This window comes from Lepidochelys kempii, chromosome 2, assembly GCF_965140265.1.
Source record: "Lepidochelys kempii isolate rLepKem1 chromosome 2, rLepKem1.hap2, whole genome shotgun sequence".
NCBI lineage: Eukaryota > Metazoa > Chordata > Testudines > Cheloniidae > Lepidochelys > Lepidochelys kempii.
Window position 1 is genome coordinate 230,066,448 of NC_133257.1, and position 21,352 is coordinate 230,087,799.

The following is a 21,352-nucleotide window of genomic DNA, read 5'->3' on the forward strand; positions in this document are numbered from 1 at the left end:
GAAAGCACCGCGGTTATCACACAGCGGGAGGGCAGAGCCGCTCCCAGCCCTTTGTGTCTGCGCTGAGGGGCGTCTTCGGGTCAGGCATTGGAGTGGGCATCCCTGTTTTTCCCGGCATGCTCTGCGAGCACGGCGGGGTGGCTCCTGAGCTATGCCCTGACAGGGAGGAGGAGCTGAGGCCGCCGCGGAGAGTCCCCTTCCCCCGCCCCTCCATCGCACTCGCACGCCACACACCGTACCCCGCGACCGGGAGGGGAGGGAGAGGCTGTTCCCCACCCCCAGCGCGCGGACCCGAGATGCCGCTCTTCGCCACCAACCCCTTTGACCAGGATGTGGGTAAGTGGCACAGACACGAGCGGCCCGGCCCGGCCCGGCCCGGCCCGGCCCCTGCTGCCGGGCGCCCAGCCCCCCGCCCGGCCCTTGCTGTCTGGTACCCAACGCTCTCCCCGCCTGCCCCCTGGCGTCGGGCACTCCCCACTCCGCTCTCCGTCTGTGCTGCCTGCCCCCGGGTCTGCCACCATCCGCCCTGGCGCGCCCCTTCCCCACGCTCTGAGTTGCCCCCCGCTCCTCGCCTCAAACTTGTTTTGCCAGCCCACCCCGCGCGAGCCCCTGCTGTTCACGGCTTTGTTTTCTGGGGGAGGGGCAGAGACAGCTGGGACCAGGGGGCAGGCACGAGGGTGGGCTGTGCTGAGCCTTGCTGGCAGTGCCGCTGCGCTCTCAGGGGCCGCACGCCGTCACGAGGGACAGAGACACGCACACAAAGGGGACGGAAATGCTCACTGGTGAGAGCGCTGTGGACAGCGAGGCGTTGGTATCTGCCTGACGTGACTCAAACGGCTCATCGGATGCATGGAGTGAGCTGTAGCTCGCGAAAGCTTGTGCTCAAATAAATTTGTTAGTCTCTAAGGTGTCACAAGTACTCCTTTTTCTTTTTCCAAAATGTAAAGTTACATATACATGATCTGAAGTTATTTTCTGCCTGCCCATTTGATTTTTTGTGTAGTTGGTTTCTTATCAGTGGTTAGCTTCAAATTATTCAGTACTATGTTACACAGATAAGTTAACGTAAAGGCAATTACACTTTTAAAGACAATGACACTGTCAGTGATCTAGCTGCTTTAAAGGTAGAGATCTCTGGTTCATCTTCTTTTGATAAGCAAGTAAAGCCACTCATGATCTAAAAAACCTATACTATTAAATATGAAATATATTTCAGGGATCAAGTTTCTTCAGTACTCATCACTTTTTGTGTTTAGGACTTATAAACTACAAATTAATGATTAATTTTGTATATATAAGTATGACTTCAAAATTCAAGGCTCCCATTAACTCTCCCACTTCCCCAGACACCTCCACCTTATAATCGGTCAGCTTTCTGGGAACCACAAGCAAATGTTCCACAGACTTTGGTTTTAGAACTAGAGAACTGAATTATTGATAAATGAATCGGTACCTTTATTGGTACTATTGTACTAACGGTTCAGTGTGATCACAGTCGTCACATTATTTCAGGTGCGATTTTTGCCCCACATCCACAGAGGCACTATACTCCATCATTACAGTTCACTTCCTTTCTAGGTACCTACTGGCACAGCATTGTCTTCTGAGAAGCTTTGAAAGGCCTTCTGGAATCAAGGGGGAATTATGGGAAAATGTAATTTTTTGGAAGGCAGTACGGTGAGACCAGTTATTGTGTTTAGAAAATGAGCTTGGCAGGGCACTACATGCTCTCTGCAGATTTATATAACCAATAGCCTGAGAGACATGTTAAAAGTTCTCCCCAAGAAACCCTGGAATTTTTCTGTCATGGCGTGTCCAAAGTTACAATTTGACACTATACTGACAAAGGGTTCTTGTCCATAACTTCATTAATATTTGCCCTTTAAAGGCTCAAGTTGGCTGAAAATGATTGTAATGTATATGGAAATGGTATTAAAGGCAGAACTGAATGGACAGAGAAACTTAGAAGTCATACATAAGAAAAAAATATTGCAAACAGCCAATTTGAGTGAAAATTATTTATTTATGGGCAATAAAATATATGAAAGAACTAAAAATTCTTGCCCTGCTGGGATGTTTTATGCATCAATATTTTCTACAATTATCAGTCTACCAGATAATGTGCAATCAATTACTATGTCTATCTTTTGGTAGCAAGTATTACCCGACCCCCATAATTTGTTTTTCATAGCAATACTAACCTTTTACTGTAGGCTGGACCATTTTGCTATTTTCCCTTAAGAGAAGTGTTTGTATACCAACCTCACTGATACATTTAATGATAAATTATAAATTTAATACATTTGATGCATTTTTTCTATGCAAATACCTAAAATATTACTATTTTATTTGACAGCCAGTATATTTTTCTCAGCAACAGCACTGAGAAAAGAAAAACACAAACCTTTTTACTGGAATCCTCTTGTATATAACATTTGTTTCTTACATATTTTTAAGACAGTGACAGCTCATCTGGATTGGTATGAATTGATGTGATTATCTATATAAATCAACATTTTATTTTCTTATTAAAATCTAGTGTTCATTTTGAACTGTGTATTGTTCTTGGCACTGTAGTGCTTATTCCCTGAGTAAAATACATTTTTATTTCCCACTCTGACAGTCTACTTACAAAATCTCTCTCGTTGGACACATCATCATTGTGAATGACAGGTTCAGCAGCATTTTTGTGAGTGTTCTCACACTTCTGACACTTACACAAGTCTGTGCAGGAAAACACAGCAGCAAGACAGGAATACCTCCCTGTTTGACTTTTCTCATGCCTGCAACTTATTATCTGGTGCTGGACTTTTGTCATCCAGGTGCTTGCTGGCAAGCTCCTTGTTTTCTAAATGCCATCCATGATCAATTGGAAGGAACATACATCCTGTTAACAAAAGAGTGCCTCATTATAGCAGCCTCGTTATTTGCCCGCTTGCTCTGTTGGTGTAGCGCAGACGTTCTAAAACTTCATTACATTGTGATCCCTATCTGGCAACAAAAATTACTACATGACCCGAGGAAGGGAGACCGCAGCCTGACCGCACCCGAGCCCCACTGCTCCGGATTTGGGGGCAAAAGCCCAAGCTCCACGGGCCGGGGTGGTGGGGCTTGGGCTTCAGCCCCAGAGCTGTGGGTCTCGGGCTTTGGCCCTGGGCAGTGGGGCTTCAGCTCCAGGCCCCAGCAAGTCTAAGGCCAGCCCAGGCGACCCCATTAAAATGGGTTCACAACCGACTTTGGGGTCCTGACCCACAGTTTGAGAACCGCTGGTGTAGAGCATCTCATGTTTGTGGCATGCTCCTTTCAGGTAGTGAAGATGCTGCTAGGCAGCACACCTTGTGTCAGGCATGACTGACATACTGCGATGAAGTTTGGCCACACAGGTGACACACAAATTTACTTAAGCACAAGGAATCATCCAAAGCACAGGTCTTGGTGGTGATGGGGGACTTCAACTACCAAGGCTACTCATACACTTTAAGACCAGAAGGGACCATCATAATCCTCTAACTTGACCTCCTATGCATTGCAGGCCATAGAACCTCACCCACCCACTCCTGTAATAGACCCATAACCTCTGGCTGAGTTACTGAAATGCTCAAATCATGATTTAAAGACTTTGAGTTACAGAGAATTCACTTTTGTCCACTAGTTTAACCTGCAAGTGACCCATACCCCATGCTGCAGAGAAGGGTGAAACCCCCCCAGGGTTTCTGCCAATCTGACCTGGGAAGAAATTCCTTTCCAACCCCAAATATGTTGATCAGTTAGACCCTGAGCATGTAGGCAAGACCCAGCAGCCAGACACCTGGGAAAGAATTCTCTGTAGTAACTCAGAGCCCTCCCCAGCTAGTGTCCCATCATCGGCCGTTGGAGATATTGCTACTAGCAGATGCAGATTGGCTGCATGCTGTTGTAGGTAGTCTCATCATACCTTCGTCTCCATAAACTTATCAAGCTCAGTCTTAAAGCCAGTTAGGTTTTTTGCCTCCACTACTCCGCTTGGAAGGCTGTTCCAGAACTTCACTCCTCTGATGGTCAAAAACCATCTTATTTCAAGCCTAAAATTATTGATGGCCAGTTTATAGCCATTTGTTCTTGTGTCAACATTGGTGATTAACTTAAATAATTACTTTCCCTCCCTGGTATTTATCCGTCTCATGTATGTATACAGAGCAATTGTTTCTCCCCTCAACATTCTTTTGGTCAGGCTAAACAAGCCAAGCGCTTTGAGTTTCCTCTCAAAGGTAGGTTTTCCATTCCTCTGATCATCCTAGTAGCCCCTTCTCTGCACCTCTTCCAGGTTGAATTCATCTTTCTTAAACATGGAAGACCAGAATTGCACATAGTATTTCAGATGAGGTATCACCAGTGCCTTGTACAATGGAACTAACACTTCCCTGTCTCTCTACTGGAAATATCTCACATGATGTATCCTAGGACTGCATTAGCCTTTTACACAGTTGCATCACATTGACAGCTCATAGTCTTCCTGTGATCATCCAATACACCCTGGTCTTTCTCCTTCTTTGTCACTTCCAATTGATAAATCCCCATCTTATAGCAAAAGTTCTTCTTGTTAATCCCAAAGTGCATGGCCTTGCACTTTGCACTATTAAATTTCATCCCATCTCTATTACTCTAGTTTTCAAAGTCATCCAGATCTTCTTGTATGATATTCCAGTCTCTCCTTCATATTTGCAATACCTCTCAATTTTGGGTAATCCACAGATTTTATTAACATACTCCACTTTTGTGCCAAAGTCATTAATAAAAATGTTAAATAAGATAGGTTCCAAGACCGATCCCTGAAGAACTCTACTAGTAACCTCCATCCAGCCCGACAGTTCACCTTTCAGTACAACTTGTCTCCCCTTTAACCAGTTCCTTATCCACCTTTCAGTTCTCATATTAATCCCCATCTTCTCCTATTTAACAAATAATTTCCCATGTGGAACTGTATCAAATGCCTTACTGATATCCCGGCAGATGTCTGTTGGGAAATAATACAGCAGGGCACAGACTATTCAGTAAGTTCTTGGAATGTACTAGAGACAATTTTTTATTACAGAAGGTGAAAATGCAATGTGGAGAGACTGTTCTAGATTTGATTCTGACAAAGAGGGAGAAACTGGTTGAAAATTTGAAGGTGAAAGGCAGCTTGGGTGAAAATGATCATGAAATAATAGCGTTCGTGATTCTAAGAAATGGTAGGAGGAAAAACAGCAGAATAAGGACAATAGACTTCAGGAAGGCAGACATTTGCAAATTCAGGGAATTGGGAGGTAAGATCCCATGGGAAGCAAGTCTAAGGGAAAAAAGCGAGCCGGAGAATTGGCAGTTTTTAAAAATATATTAAGGGCACAAGAACCAACTATCCCAATGCGAAGGAAAGATAGAAAGTATGGTAAGTGATCACCCTGGTTAATGAAGATATCTTCAGTGACCTGAAACTCAAAAAGAGTCATACAAAAGTGGAAACTAGGTCAAATTATAAGGCATTAATATAAAAACAATAACACAAGCATATAGGAAAGAAATTAGAAAGGCTAAGGACAAAAACAGACACCCCCCCCAAAAGCACCCCACCCCCAATTAAATTAGCTAGGGACATAAAGGGTAACAAGAAAACATTTTACAAATATATTGGAAGCAAGAGGAAGACCAAGGACAGAGTAGCCCATTACTTAACGGGGAGGGAAAGACAATAAGAGAAAACACAGCAGTGGCCAATGTATTAAAAGCCCCTTTTTTGTTTCAGTTTTCACCAAAAAGGTTAGTAGAGATCGAATGACTAACGTAGCAAACATCTGTGTAAATGGGGTCTGAAACTAACTAGGGAAAGAACAAGTTAAGAATTATTTAGATAAGTTAGATGTCTGCAAATCAGCAAGGCCTGATGAAATACATTCTAGAATACTTAAGGAGCTAGCTGAAGAGATCTTTGAGCCATTAGCAATTATCTTTGAGAACTCATGGAGGATGGAAGATATACCTGAGGGCCAGAAAGGGGCAAATATAGTACCTAGCTATAAAAAGCAGAATAAGGACAACCCAGGGAATTAGAGACCAGTCAGCTTAATTTTGGTACCTGGAAAGATAATGGAGCAAATAATAGGTCAGTTTGTAAACAACGAGAAGAAAATAAGGTGATAAGTAACAGCATGGATTTCTCAAGAACCAATCATGTCAAACCAACCTAATATCCTGCTTTGACAGGGTAATGGGCCTTTTGGATAGGGCAGGGGTGGCCAACCTGTGGCTCCGGAGCCACATGCGGCTCTTTAGAAGTTTGTATGCGGCTCCTTTTATAGGTACTGACTCTGGGGCTGGAGCTACAGGCGCCAACTTTCCAGTGTGCCAGGGGGTGCTCACTGCTCAACCGTGGCTCTGCCACAGACCCTGCCCCCACTCCACCCCTTCACGCTCTCTTCCCTGAGCCTGCCATGCCCTCGCTTCTCCCCCTCTCCCCCAGAGCCTTCTGCGTGCCACGAAACAGCTGATCAGGAAGTGAAGTGAGGGAGGGGGAGGTGCTGATTGGCGGGGCTGCCAGTGGGCAGGAGGCGCTGGGAGGGGAGCTGATGGGGGGCTGCTGATATATTACTGTGGCTCTTTGGCAATGTACATTGATAAATTTTGGCTCCTTCTTGCGCTCAGGTTGGCCACCCCTGGGATAGGGGGAAGCAGCAGATATCTTGATTCTAGTAAGGCTTCTGATACTCTCTCACATGACCTTCTCACAACCAAACCGGGGAAATATAGCGTAGGCACACCTACTATAAGGTGGGAGAGGAGGGGAGACCACTGGCTGTAAAGCTCTGAGAGTATCAATGATTCACAGTCATGTTGAAAGGGCATATTGAGGGGGCTCCCTCAGGGAGCTGTCCTGGGTCTGATTCTTTTCAGTATCTTCATAAATGATTTGGGTAATGGCATAGAGGGTACACTAGTAAAGTCTGCAGACAATACCAAGCCAAGAGGGATTGCAGGCACTTAAGAAGACAGCATTAGAATTCAAAATGATCTTGACAAACTGGAGAAACGGTCTGAAATAAATAGGATAAAATTCAATAAGGATAAATACAAAATACTATGCTTAGGAAGGAATAATCAATTGTATAAATACAAAATGGAAATGGCTACTGAGGAAGGAGTACCGCAGAAAAAGGATCTAGAGGTTATAGTGGATCATAAACTAAATATGAATCAACAATGTATTGCTATTGCAAAAAAGCAAACATCATTCTGGATATATTAGCAGGAGTGTTGTAAGCAAGACATGAGAAGTAATTCTTCCACTCTACTCAGCACTGATAAGGTTTCAGCTGAAGTACTGTGTCCAGTTCTGAGTACCACATTTTGTGAGGGATGTGGACAAATTGGAGAAAGTCCAGAGGAGAGAAAAAAATTAAAGGTCCAGAAAACATGGTTTATAAGGAAAGATTGAAACACCTGCATTTGTTTAGTCTGTAAAAGGGACCGCTGAAAGGGGACATAAGACTTCAAGTACTGAAAAGGTTTTTATAAAGAGAGGGTGATATACTGTTCTCCTTACCCACCGAGGACAGGACAAGTTAGTAATGGGGTTAAATTGCAGCAAGGGAGATTTAGGTTAGACATTAGGAAAAACCTCCTAACTGCCATCACTGGAGGTTTTTAAGAACAAGTTAGACCAGCACTTGTGGGGTATGGTCTAGAGATAATCCTTAGCCCTGCCTCAGTGCAGAGGACTGGACACGATGACCTAATGAGGTCCCTTGTTGCCCTACATTTCTATGATTTAATCAGTTCTGATTCCCAAAATGTGCAATATCTCTTGATAGAATCTAAATGCTCATTTTTTGATCTGTCTGTACCTGCACCACCAACAAATTCAGGAGTATGTTAACAGAAACGGGTACTACTCAGTGCAGATGCAAGCCTTAGTAAATCATTGTGGGAGATTCCTGTATGAGTACTCAGGGTGGCTAGGCAAAGTGCATGATGCCAGAATTTAAGGAAACAAAATTCTGGACTTGTACAGTGGGGGACTCTATCCCAATGAAAAACATTGACATTTATGTCTTTATGCTTACTAATTTTCTGAAGGACCTTAATATCAATTTTTGCTCCATTCCTGAGAGATGCAGATTCAGCTGTACATTTGGTATCTGCAAGACGGTAGTGGAGTGTGGTTTTTGGGAGATTGAAAGCAAGATGGTGATATCCAATTCAGCATGACAGTTTGGTTACTAGTGCAGCAACTATATCGACGTGCTGCATTTTGCTTAATAGATGGATGCAAAAGTGAGGTCCTTAGTGAACAATAGAGTGAGGAGCCAGTAGTTTGGACAAGGTGTTGCACTTGAGGCTGCTAACTTAAATTCGTATAGCATACTAGTGTGCTTGCTGCCCAAACTACAACTGCTCTTTGCTCTAATGTATGTTACTAGAGAAATTTCATGTTGTTTTGGTGGTTTTATGGCAAGGAGTTCTTAGAGGCTTTTTTACAGTTGTGGTGGGATTTTAGTATTGATGATCGCAGGCATTTATTTTTATCATGATTAAGTAATGACTTGTATTAGTTATGGTGAGTAAGTTTATGGATGAGTGAATTGATGATTTATTGACATTAAACAGTATGCTTGAAGTGTTAATTGTCCTTTTTCCAGAGTCTGATTTATAAACAAACATTCGGACCAGCTGCAGTTGCAAATCTAGATTATATATTCTCAATGAAAAGGCCAATAGAATGTTGTACTGTTTTATAAAGTACATTTATTGGGAAGTCATCCAGAAGTGTGTGTGTATATAATATATATATGACTGCAAAGTTTTAGCTGGTAAGTTTTTGAATCTCCATTCAGGAATTGTAGCATTTGAACCTCGCCAGCTCCTTTCCTTCACTTTCTACTTTTTAGTGCTCTTTCTAGTTCCCACAATGAAAGATCCATCTTCATTCCTCTACCAAAGATTAACAATGGTAGAGAATGTGAACAGTGTCAGACTGTAAGCTTGATCGCACTGAACAATTATTGAAAATCGTTGGCACATGGATGCATCGACAACTAAAGACAAGAATTAGCAGAAGTTGGTTTGGTTTCCACTCAGGAATAGGCACAAGGAAGGCAGTTTTTGCCCTGAGGTTCATATATGAGTGTGCAATAGATGTGTAAAGGGAAATGTATATGTGCACTATAGATTTTGAGTAGGCATTTGATAAAATGGAGCTTGACAAGTTGATACATATTCTTGAAGAACGTAATATTGATTTCTGAGATCTATAGCTAATAAAAAGCCAGACAGAAAGCAGCAGTGTGAACAAACTGAAATATCTGAGTATTGCAGCATCAATAAATCTGTACACCAGCATTGCATCCAATCTTCGTAGCTATTCAACGTATGCGTAGAAGGTATGAGAGAAAGTTTAGAAGATGCCAAGTGGGGCAAACAGGTCAATGGCATATACATCAACAACATAAGATACGCTGATGACCTATTTCAGAGTAACAGCCGTGTTAGTCTGTATTCGCAAAAAGAAAAGGAGTACTTGTGGCACCTTAGAGACTAACCAATTTATTAGAGCATAAGCTTTCGTGAGCTACAGCTCACTTCATCAGATGCATATCGTGGAAACTGCAGCAGACTTTATATATACACAGAGAATATGAAACAATACCTCCTCCCACCCCACTGTCCTGCTGGTAATAGCTTATCTAAAGTGATCATCAGGTGGGCCATTTCCAGCACAAATCCAGGTTTTCTCACCCTCCACCCCCCCACACAAATTCACTCTCCTGCTGGTGATAGCCCATCCAAAGTGACAACTCTTTACACAATGTGCATGACAATCAAGTTGGGCTATTTCCTGCACAAATCCAGGTTTTCTCACATCCCCCCCACCCCCATACACACACAAACTCACTCTCCTGCTGGTAATAGCTCATCCAAACTGACCACTCTTCAAGTTTAAATCCAAGTTAAACCAGAACATCGGGGGGGGGGGGGGTAGGAAAAAACAAGAGGAAACAGGCTACCTTGCATAATGACTTAGCCACTCCCAGTCCTTGCAACAAAGCCCGTTGCCAATTGTGCCCACATATCTATTCAGGGGACACCATCACAGGGCCTAATAACATCAGCCACACTATCAGAGGCTCGTTCACCTGCACATCCACCAATGTGATATATGCCATCATGTGCCAGCAATGCCCCTCTGCCATGTACATTGGTCAAACTGGACAGTCTCTACGTAAAAGAATAAATGGACACAAATCAGATGTCAAGAATTATAACATTCATAAACCAGTCGGAGAACACTTCAATCTCTCTGGTCATGCAATCACAGACATGAAGGTCACTATCTTAAAACAAAAAAACTTCAAATCCAGACTCCAGCAAGAAACTGCTGAATTGGAATTCATTTGCAAATTGGATACTATTAATTTAGGCTTAAATAGAGACTGGGAGTGGCTAAGTCATTATGCAAGGTAGCCTGTTTCCTCTTGTTTTTTCCTACCCCCCCCCCCCCCGATGTTCTGGTTTAACTTGGATTTAAACTTGAAGAGTGGTCAGTTTGGATGAGCTATTACCAGCAGGAGAGTGAGTTTGTGTGTGTATGGGGGTGGGGGGGGATGTGAGAAAACCTGGATTTGTGCAGGAAATAGCCCAACTTGATTGTCATGCACATTGTGTAAAGAGTTGTCACTTTGGATGGGCTATCACCAGCAGGAGAGTGAATTTGTGTGGGGGGGTGGAGGGTGAGAAAACCTGGATTTGTGCTGGAAATGGCCCACCTGATGATCACTTTAGATAAGCTATTACCAGCAGGACAGTGGGGTGGGAGGAGGTATTGTTTCATATTCTCTGTGTATATATAAAGTCTGCTGCAGTTTCCACGATATGCATCTGATGAAGTGAGCTGTAGCTCACGAAAGCTTATGCTCTAATAAATTGGTTAGTCTCTAAGGTGCCACAAGTACTCCTTTTCTTTTTGCTGATGACCTAGTTTGCATAGCTCTGAGTAGGGAAGAACTTTAGAAAATGCTTATTGCTGTGAATAATGCGAGGAAGAAACGTGAAATGATGATCAATGTTAGGAAGATAAGTATGATAATAAGTAAACACAGAAGTGTACAAGATAGGTAGCACCTATCGTGGTCAGGTGGTGAAACAACTGTATAGTTCTTCCTATTTAAGGAGTTTAAATAAAGTTGGACCAATGATATGTGAAGAAATCAAGAGAAGGATATAGGTTGCAGAAAATACATTCAGCAACTTTCAAAGTCTTCTGTGAGGTTGAAAGAAAAATGTTCATATTAGCTGGATAACCAAAAGTATGAATGATGAGGTGATGAGAAGGATGAATTTAAAAAAGAACACAAATTACTTGAGACCCTAAGTAAGAGAATAACATCTTTCAGTGGACACATTGCTCACCAATCACAGAGTGACTCAATTCCACCACTCATGTTATGAGGCATGTTCACAGGCAAAGCAAGAAGAGGGAGGAGGAGAGCCGCTACATTGGAAACATCACCAGATGGATTGGTAGCCACAGGAGAGTGGAAATTTTACACATCTGTTGCAACTGCAAAAGATGATGTGATGGTTGACAACCTCCATATCAGAGATGTCACTTGAAGGTATATTGGGAGGGATGGAATGCATGGGACATGGATGAGGGACCTGGAGAGTAGGGTCCAGTAAATAGTATTGTATTATGATTATTTGCAGGCATAGGAGCATGCACTCGACTTGATTCTTCTGTCTGTTGAAATTTTAAAATTATAACTTTTTTTCATTTCCCTCTTGTTCAGAAATAGTGCTGCGTTGGCTCCGTGTTCTTCTGCCTGAACCAGTCCAGTGTTTGAATCTTGCCCCTTAATTTGTGCTTCTTATTCTCAGTATTCCTCTAATTTTTTCCAGTCATGTGTGGAATACATTTTATTATGTGCACGAAGGTAATGTGTGGCTGTGCGCCACTAGCAGAAAGAAAAAAAACTAGATATAATATATATTTTTAAAAAGTTACCAATAGGGATAATTACTCCAGCCAGGACAAGTTAGGCATTTTAGAACTCACTACCCAAAGAATTAAATTTAAGTGTAAGAGAAATAAAAATTATGAAATGCATAGACTAGAAAAAAATTAAAATAAAACACGTTGAAAGAATAAAATTACAGAGAATATGTGTGCATTGCAGGAAGTACCAAGAAGTAACAACAATAACTCTGTGTGCGCGCATGTGTGTGTGTGTGAGTGAGACATAGACACTGTGTGTGCTGGCTACTGGGGAAGTGGGAGATGCCCGTCTGCTGTCTCTTTAAGGCACTCACTGAAAGCTCTCCTCTTCCTGAACCATGTCCCCCCTCCCCCACTCTGCGGAGATGTGATACATGGGAGGGGGGAAGGGGAGAGATTGTGTGTGTTTGTGTGTGTGAGAGAGAGAGGCAGAGATTGTGTGCTGTTTGCTGAGGAAGTTTCTGAGAGACCATGTGCTGTCTCTTTAAGGCACTCACTCACCTGAAGGCTCGTTCAGACCTCAGAGCTGCTGAGAGTCCTGAGCCCTGTCCGCTCTACCCTGCTCTGTGAGGGGAAGGGGGACACCCTGATATCAGCACCCTCCTTCCCATCACCCCCACGCTTTGCACAGCCAGCAGGTCCTGGGAGCAGCTGTAGGAGCAACATGGCTGCAAAGCAACGGCGGGGGGGCGGGCACCTAAACACACGTGGCTCTGCTAATCAACTGCACAGCACTTGAATCTCTCCTGGGCGGCCGCCCAACCACGCAGCTTACAGGGAACACAGCCTATACTGTATGTTCAGTCCAAGTCCCCATTCATATCTTTATGTCCAGGAATAAGTCGTAATTGATTTTTTCTCTTACTGGAGCTCAGGCATGTAAGAGTTTCTGTCACTGCATTCTGACTGCTGGTCTCTTGTCTGTTTTGGAATGTCCTTGGTGCTGCAATAATCAATACAGTGGCAGAGAAGAAATGATAGTTAACCACAGTGACAGTCCTAGAGTTCAATTTTGAATTCCAGTGCTTTCTTGCAAGACACTTACTCTGTGGACTAGAGTTGGTAAAGACATCTAATTAGAACAACACGGTGAATGGGTGTGCTAGATTATTGTGAAAATGGGGTTTAAAAAAGGTTAAAGGGATCTGTTAGTGGTCAGTGTAACTGGGTTAAATAAGGTTGTTTATTGAGACAAACAGGATCCTTGAAAAACATTTAGTTATGGAAGGAAGGAGAAACATTATTCAAAAGGTAGGAGAGAGGCTTATACTAGCGTATTTAATGTGGATGGTACCAACAGTCAGCTGCATGAGTAGATAGGTTGTGTGACCTTCTGTGGGGGTTGTTGGAAATATGTAGTGACCTATACTTTGATACCACAACTCCCACTTGCTTTACTGAAAGGTTTTGGGACATTGTTATGATAGTGCCCAGTGGCCATCTGAGAATGGGACTCCATTGTGCTAGGCACCATACAAATACAGAGTAATACAGTCCTTGTCCTAAAATACTTATACTTACATAGACAAGACAAAGGGAAAGGACACCATACAAGTATAGTGATAGTTTGCAAACACTTGGTACCAAAATGTTGTGAGATCTTATCTTGGTAGCCAATAGCCTGATGATGATTTCATAACAATGGCAGTACAGGGGATATGAGTAGCAGTGAAGAGGTGACATTGCTTTGACAGATAATTTGCAATCACAGAAGCAGAAGACAAACAAGTTTGAATTCAAAAGTGACTTTGGATACTTTCTCTTTACTCCTCCATTTCCCACCCAAGACTTCAAAAGATTTATAATTACAACATCAGAGGCCTTTTTGGTGTCAAGATATCACAGTGGTTTATAGCAATGGCGGTATTCCCAGGTTGTCTTGAGTGTCAACTGCTGTTAAACTGAGATTAATTTAGATTTAATCTAATGAGGGAACTTGAGTTGTCTTAGCTGTAAACATTTATAACTTTTTTGAAATGTGGAATAAGTGAAGACATTGTTTTAAGTGAGTTTAGTACAAATCATATCTTCTATACACAGAACCCATGCAGCATTAGCAGCTGCCCTCCAAGCTGCTTTATATTGCCAATGTCTCTAAATTCTACCCCCCAAGTTATGGAGGTAATTCAGTCATTGGTGCTGTGTTGACTGAGATACCATCCTTGTTTTAAAGTGACCAGTGATAGGGAGTCTGCTCTGAACAACCACAATGTGGTGTTGGTCTGTAGTCTCTACTCATCGGAACAATTTAATTGAAGATGATTCTGTATTTCATTGCCAGTCCCTTGCTGTAAATATTTTGCAGGTTGGTTAGTGCTAGGAAAAAGAACTAGTGTGACTTTTATTAACAAGGGGTCTTCTAGAAATACTGGCAGACAAATCTGCAAGTAAGTTTGTTCTGTGCTATATTTTGTTTATCACTTGGCCAGTCTGAAACTGTTTTTGCTTCATAAATTAAAATTAGCTGTGGCCTTGCAACTGTGTAGTTACCCCTTTGACTTGCTAATAAATGGCGCTGATGGATTCTGGAATGAGCTGGTGAGAAAAATAAGTAATTATGTAACATGCTGAAGAATTTTTAGTGGTCTCAAACTATTGGGTGTAAGGGCTGGTGTAAGGGAAAATATATTGTTTCACTTAATAAAGCAACTGGAAGAGCAGATGTGTTGCCCTAAACTTTATAAACCCAAACACCCAGTTTATATTTTTGTATTATCGAGTATGTTAATCTTATGTTACTCCAAAGTGTATATATTTCAAAAGTGTGTGTGTATTTATATATATAAATAATATAAATAGCTTTCATAAGAACTAATCTTTCTCTTATGTATACATTAGAGAGAGCGAGATAGCACTGAAAGCTCTATCCAGAAAAATAATAGCATCGGCAAATGATGGACATAGTCTTCTTTGCATTAATCACATCAAATGGGATCTGCAAGTGCTCTGTTCAGTGCCGTATCCTCTATACCACCACATGCTAACACGTGTTTCTGTATGATATCCCACTGCTGCTTCTGGGTTGGACTCTGTCTTTTTCCTTCCATCTTGATGTGTTGTACTTTTACTCACATGGTTGTCAGGTCTGCACTTTATCTGTCCAAACCATCTGAGCCTGCACTCCTTCATTTTTTTCATTAATGGGTATTACTTGGAGCATGTCTCTAACATACGTTTTCCTCATGTGGTCTTTCTTGCTTACTCATCCATCTCAGCATTTGCATGTCTGTGGAACAGATAGCTTGTTCACGTTTGTTCCTTGTTGCCCAACATTCAGTGTCCTACGTTAAAACTGGACAGGCCACCATTACATAGGAAGATATCAGTAAGATTAAAAGAGAGAGTCTGTCACATACCTCTCACTTAATTCTCTCCATTTGAGCCAGACATTTATAATCCAAATTCTAATTTCATCCTTCACTTTTCCAGAATTCTGGAACCCAGATACATGAAACTTTGCATTTTTATTATTGTCTGCCCATGTAGTTTCAAAGATGATTCTTCAGGGTTCACATTATTGATCTTACATACCATAAACTCTGTTTTTCCTCTGCTTATTTTGAACCTATGTCTCTCCAACACATCTCTCCATTTATCAAGATCCTTTTCTAGACTATCTTTCTCCTACTGCATATAATGATATCATCTGCAACCGGCATGCACCAAGATGTTTTCTTCTGTATATTCCTTGTGGCAGTATCCAGGATGAGGATATATAAGAAAGACCTCATTGCTGATATTTGATGCACTCTTTTACTGATAGTTCATTTGTTTCACCACTGGAAGTTCTGGCTGTTGATGTTGTACCTACGTAGTTGGCTTGAACAAGCCGCACATAAGGTTTTGGTACCATTTTCTCCCTCATACACCACCAGATGACTGCCCTTGGAACTCGATCAAAGACCTTGTCCACATGAATCAGCGCCAAGTGAATATTTTTCCTTTTCTCTCTTCATCTTTCCACTAGCTGCCTCAGTGTAACACCAGCATCTATTGTTGACCCTCCTCGCATAAATCCATATTGTTTTGCGCTAATATCTACTTCACTTCTTAATGTCTTATCAATGACTCTGTCCCCCAGTTCCATTGTATAACTCACCAGCTTTATACCTCTATAACTTGTACATTTGCCAGCACCACCTTTTCTCTTATATATTGCCAACAAGATACTTTTCCTTCACGCGTTTGGTATCTTTTTCCCATCTCATGGTTGAAGAGGGATGTCAGCAGATGGATGCTTTCTTTTCCAAAGTTTCTCCATGCATCAGTAGGGATTCCATCTGGGCCTAGGTCCTTTATTATTTGGCATTTCTTTTACAGCATTTGCCACTTCCATCTGGTGTAATAGGCTCTACTACACCAATGTTCATTTTGAAGTCATAGATTCCAAGTCCAGGAGGGATCATTGTGATAATCTAGTCTGACCTCCTGTATAACACAGGCCATTAGAACTTCCCCCAAATACTTTCTAGGGCACATCTTTTAGAAAAAAAATTCAATTTTGATTTAAAAATGGCCAGTGATGGAGGATCCACCACAACCTTGGTAAATTGTTCCAATGGTTAATTATTCTCACTGTTAAAAAATTATACCTTATTTCCCATCTGAATTTATCTAGTTTCAGCTTCCAGCCAAAGGATTGTATTTATATCTTTCTCTTCTAGACTGACAAGCCCATTATTAAATATTTGTTACCCATCTAGATACTTACAGACTGTAATCAAGTCACCAGTTCTCTTTGTTAAGCTAAATAGATTGAGCTCTTTGAGTTGATTGCTGTAAGGCATGTTTTCTAATCCTTTAGTTGTTCTTGTGGCTCTTCTCTGAGCCCTCTCCAGTTTATCAACAGCTTTCTTGAATTGTGAACATCAGAACTAGACATAGTATTCCAATGGTGGTTGCACCAATGCCAGATAGAGAGGTAAAATAACCTCTCTACTCCTATTTGGATTCCCCTGTTTATGCATCCCAGGGTTGTATTAGCTCTTTTGGCCACAGTGTCACTCTGGATGCTCATGTTCAGCTGATTATCTACCACGACCCCTGTCAAGGTTCCTCCCCCACTCTGAACTCTAGGGTACAGATGTGGGGACCTGCATGAAAAACCTCCTGAGCTTATCTTTACCAGCTTAGGTCAAAACTTCCCCAAGGTACAAAATATTCCCCCCGTTGTCCTTGGACTGGCCGCTACCACCACCAAACTAATACTGGTTACTGGGGAAGAGCTGTTTGGATGCGTCTTTCCCCCCAAAATACTTCCCAAAACCTTGCACCCCACTTCCTGGACAAGGTTTGGTAAAAAGCCTCACCAATTTGCCTAGGTGACTACAGACCCAGACCCTTGGATCTTAAGAACAATGAACAATCCTCCCAATACTTGCACCCCCCCTTTCCTGGGAAATGTTGGATAAAAAGCCTCACCAATTTACATAGGTGACCACAGACCCAAACCCTTGGATCTGAGAACAATGAAAAAGCATTCAGTTTTCTTACAAGAAGACTTTTAATAAAAATAGAAGTAAATAGAAATAAAGAAATCCCCCCTGTAAAATCAGGATGGTAGATATCTTACAGGGTAATTAGATTCAAAAACATAGAGAACTCCTCTAGGCAAAACCTTAAGTTACAAAAAAGATACACAGACAGAAATAGTTATTCTATTCAGCACAATTCTTTTCTCAGCCATTTAAAGAAATCATAATCTAACACATACCTAGCTAGATTACTTACTAAAAGTTCTAAGACTCCATTCCTGGTCTATCCCCGGTAAAGACCAGCATATAGACAGACACAGACCCTTTGTTTCTCTCCCTCCTCCCAGCTTTTGAAAGTATCTTGTCTCCTCATTGGTCATTTTGGTCAGGTGCCAGCGAGGTTACCTTTAGCTTCTTAACCCTTTACAGGTGAGAGGAGCTTTCCCCTGGCCAGGAAGGATTTCAAAGGGGTTTACCCTTCCCTTTATATTTATGACAACCCCCAAATCTCTTTCAGAGTTTCTGCTTTCCAGGATGGAGTCCCCCATCCTGTAAACATAACCTATGTTCTTTGTTCCTAGATGTATACATTGATTTTAAGCATATTAAAACTCGTATTGTTTGCGTGTGTGAAGTTTACCAAGCAATCCAGTTTACAACTGCATTAATCGCTTCTTATAATTACTAGAGCATAACTGTTATCGGTCTGCATTTTTGTGTCATGTCTGTACAGATCCACTCACTGACACATCACTAGTATGTATTTTCTCTCTCATAAATGCTCTCGATCAATTTACTAATTCCGGGATATCCTATATATCTGTAAGGATTGGCTTTTTAATACTGTGGTACGAACTTAATTATCCAAAATAAAATTATTGATCCCAGCATCTGGTAATTACATTGAAGATTCTCTAGATTGTCAGAAACCTGTCTCCCTTGACATTTGGGTAGTCAAGTTTGTACTTTGTGATTTAAAAGTATTGTAATGAGTGTTTGTTTGCACTATGCATAAAAATGAAATGCCTTTATGTGCATGTTGAGCTTGGAGGCATCTGATAATTATTAAATCATACTTCCTAGTGAGGTGTTTTGGTGCTGAACATTTGAGTGGTTTTGGTTTTACATGTTTGGGATTTATTTTTCATATATGTTGTCCTTCAGAAGGTTTGAAAACACTTGTCCAGTGTATAGGACATTGGTGCCTCTACTTTCTTCAAGATGTAATTATATGCATGAGATCCTGGATGGAGGGTTTTTTTGTTTTGTTTTTATCTTGGGTATGTTTAACAGTGTGTTTGGGGAAGCTGGTGGTGATGGAAAGAGTAGGTTTAAGTTGTCTATCCTTTTGCTTTTCTGAAATTTTCTATGGTTTGCTTAGCCTTAATATTGAGGATTATGGAGTATATAATGGGAGTATAAATATATATAGTGCTTTTCAGAAGGATAAAAATACTAAACAAATACCCTGAAGAGTTGGCAGTCCAAAGACTCAATGATTTCTTTAACTGTGTGTGGATTTTTTCACTAACAACCTTAAGGGTGTCAAGTAGTTTTGGAAAAATGACTTTAAGGAGATAAGGGAGGATGTTTGGCACATGTTAATTAGGAAACTTCTAAAGAAGCAACAAAGTTGGGAATGGTAAAAGTCAGAACAAGAAGGAGAGAAGTTTGGGAAGACCATAGGTGTATGAAGAGTTAATAAGGGCAATTGTACAGTGCTTTGAAAACGGGAGAATCCTAAGCTGTATATGAAAGAAGAGTAAAATATGCGAGAAGGGAGGAAACAGTGCTGTAGGGGCAGTGTGGAGGAGAATGATACACAGACTGAGAGTCTCTTTTCTCATTTGTAAAAGAAATAGCGATACAAGTATTTGTGTCGTGTTTGTTGCAGTTTCAATATAGTGGTAATATGCATATCTCCAATCTGTACGAGTACATCTAATAACTGGTTGAATTAAGTGATGGAGGTATGTTTATGGTACAGTCTTTATAATCCTTTGAATTAATTCCAAATGTAAGAGAGATACTGGCAGGCCGGGATTCATTTATATCAGTTACCTTGTGTTAGGGTGCCATGTTTTATTTGTAACATTGGCATCCAAATTACCATGCATTTGTGTTTTTGATTGGGCTTTGTCTTAAGTTTATAAAGACATTTTTACAATGGTACATTAGGTATTGAAGGAGATGATATGTTTTCTTATTTTTTTTCTTTTGTTGGCAGGAATAATGGAAATTTGGAGGAAATTTCTGGAGTGGGATTGACTTGTATATTTCTAACAGGCGTCAAATCTTTTCTCTGAGGACATAGAATAGATTACTTTTCCTAAAAGCTTATATAAAGGGAGATTGTCAACTTGAAATCTCAGTGATAAAAATTGGATACTAATCTTGTCCTTGTGTGTTCCTGGCTGTTCCTTGTGTTACATTTCTCTCCCCTTTTGCTAAGATAAACAAGATAAAAAAATAGAGCAAATATTTTCTCTAATCTTCCAACTGTAGGAATCTTAGGCGATGTCTATAACAGTAGCAGCTTTTTTCCCCCCCAGAAGGCTGATTTTTAGGTGGGCTGGTATAGTTTAATGGTCTGCCAGCATTTCTTAGTTCTGGAACTATAAAAGATTTTGGATATCTATGTGGCACTGGCAGCCACAACTTATTAATTTTTTTCATAATTTTGTTGAATGTGTACTTTATAAGTTTGTCAACAGGCCTACAAGACATGTCAAATAAGTTTCTGTGTTGTTGTCTGAGACAGCACAGATCTTGGGTCCCTTCTTCTTACTTGATCTGACGGGCATAATGATGAGCAGTTGCCATCTAGGATTTTTCTATATTCTCTTCCATTGCCGTTTGATTCTTGCCTTGTGGAGTGCAGCATGCAGAAAAGTGACTTCCACAGCTACATCTCGCACTATTTTGTTTGTCCTTAGACTATTCTATTTGAGAGCATAATACAGCCCAAGAAGGCTAAATTAAAAGAGGTGGTGTCACAGGGTGGATTTAATTTAAATCAAATTGATTTAAATCACTAGTCAGGAAGACGCGATTTAATCATGGATTTCCACATAAAAGTGCGTTCTTGTTGGTTGTTATAACCTTCATACATATTCTTCACAACTCAGAGATAGATGTAGGTTTCATTTTTAGAAGATAAACGCTATACATTTTTAAAGTGATTTATTTTGAAAACTTTTCAGATTAGTTTTACAGCTATATCACAAAATGAATGATTGTTTGGTTATTTCATTTACCAAAGGGAATTGAAGCAGACATTTATGAAGTCATTGGGAGGTGAACTATCTCCAATTCAACAGGTTAATCATTAATATTTCGAGGATTTTTTTGCCATGCTGTATTACGAGGAGAACATCACCAGCCATTTACATTGTTTTATTTAACTAAAACAACAACAATATGTATTCTGGATTTTTTTTCTTCAACAGCAAACATATAATATTTTTACAAAACAAGCATATGAATTTTTGAATTTAGTTAAACGTTCAAGTTTTTTAAAATCAGGTTTGTTTTTGTTAAAACTGTTTTTAACTAAAATAGTTAAATGAAATATTTAAAAAAACAACAACAAAAATTAAATAGACTATTTTAGCTAGGTCAACATGAGAAACTTAAAATATTGGCTTCTGCAGCCAACTCAGTTGTCTTCACCTTCATTTTCCTGTTTGTTCATAATCTGGAAAAGAAAAAGAAGCTTTTCTGCTTTTTCACGTCTCAAATGATTTCTCAATTTGGAATGAATTGGTCCAAAGGAAGAAAATATTCTTTCTACACCAGCAGAAGAAGCTACTGCTGTTAAAAGTGAGATTATCACTTCAACAGTCTCCAAATCCAAGTGCTTAAGTGACTTCTA

General features: G+C 40.8%; 1 protein-coding gene across 3 annotated transcripts in view; it reads left to right on the plus strand.

Annotated features, from left to right (window-relative positions):
• The first annotated feature begins 107 nt into the window (after positions 1 to 107).
• The window catches only part of STAM (signal transducing adaptor molecule), an 81,543-nt gene continuing 60,298 nt past the window's right edge, over positions 108 to 21,352 (plus strand). Inside the window, exon 1 of one of the 3 annotated variants that reach the window (XM_073334139.1) lies at positions 108 to 336. In XM_073334139.1, coding sequence (XP_073190240.1) covers positions 117 to 336 — 220 coding nt within the window. In that variant the 5' untranslated portion in view covers positions 108 to 116. The remainder of the gene's footprint in view (positions 337 to 21,352) is intronic. The other 2 variants (XM_073334140.1, XM_073334143.1) reach the window with 2 other exon arrangements.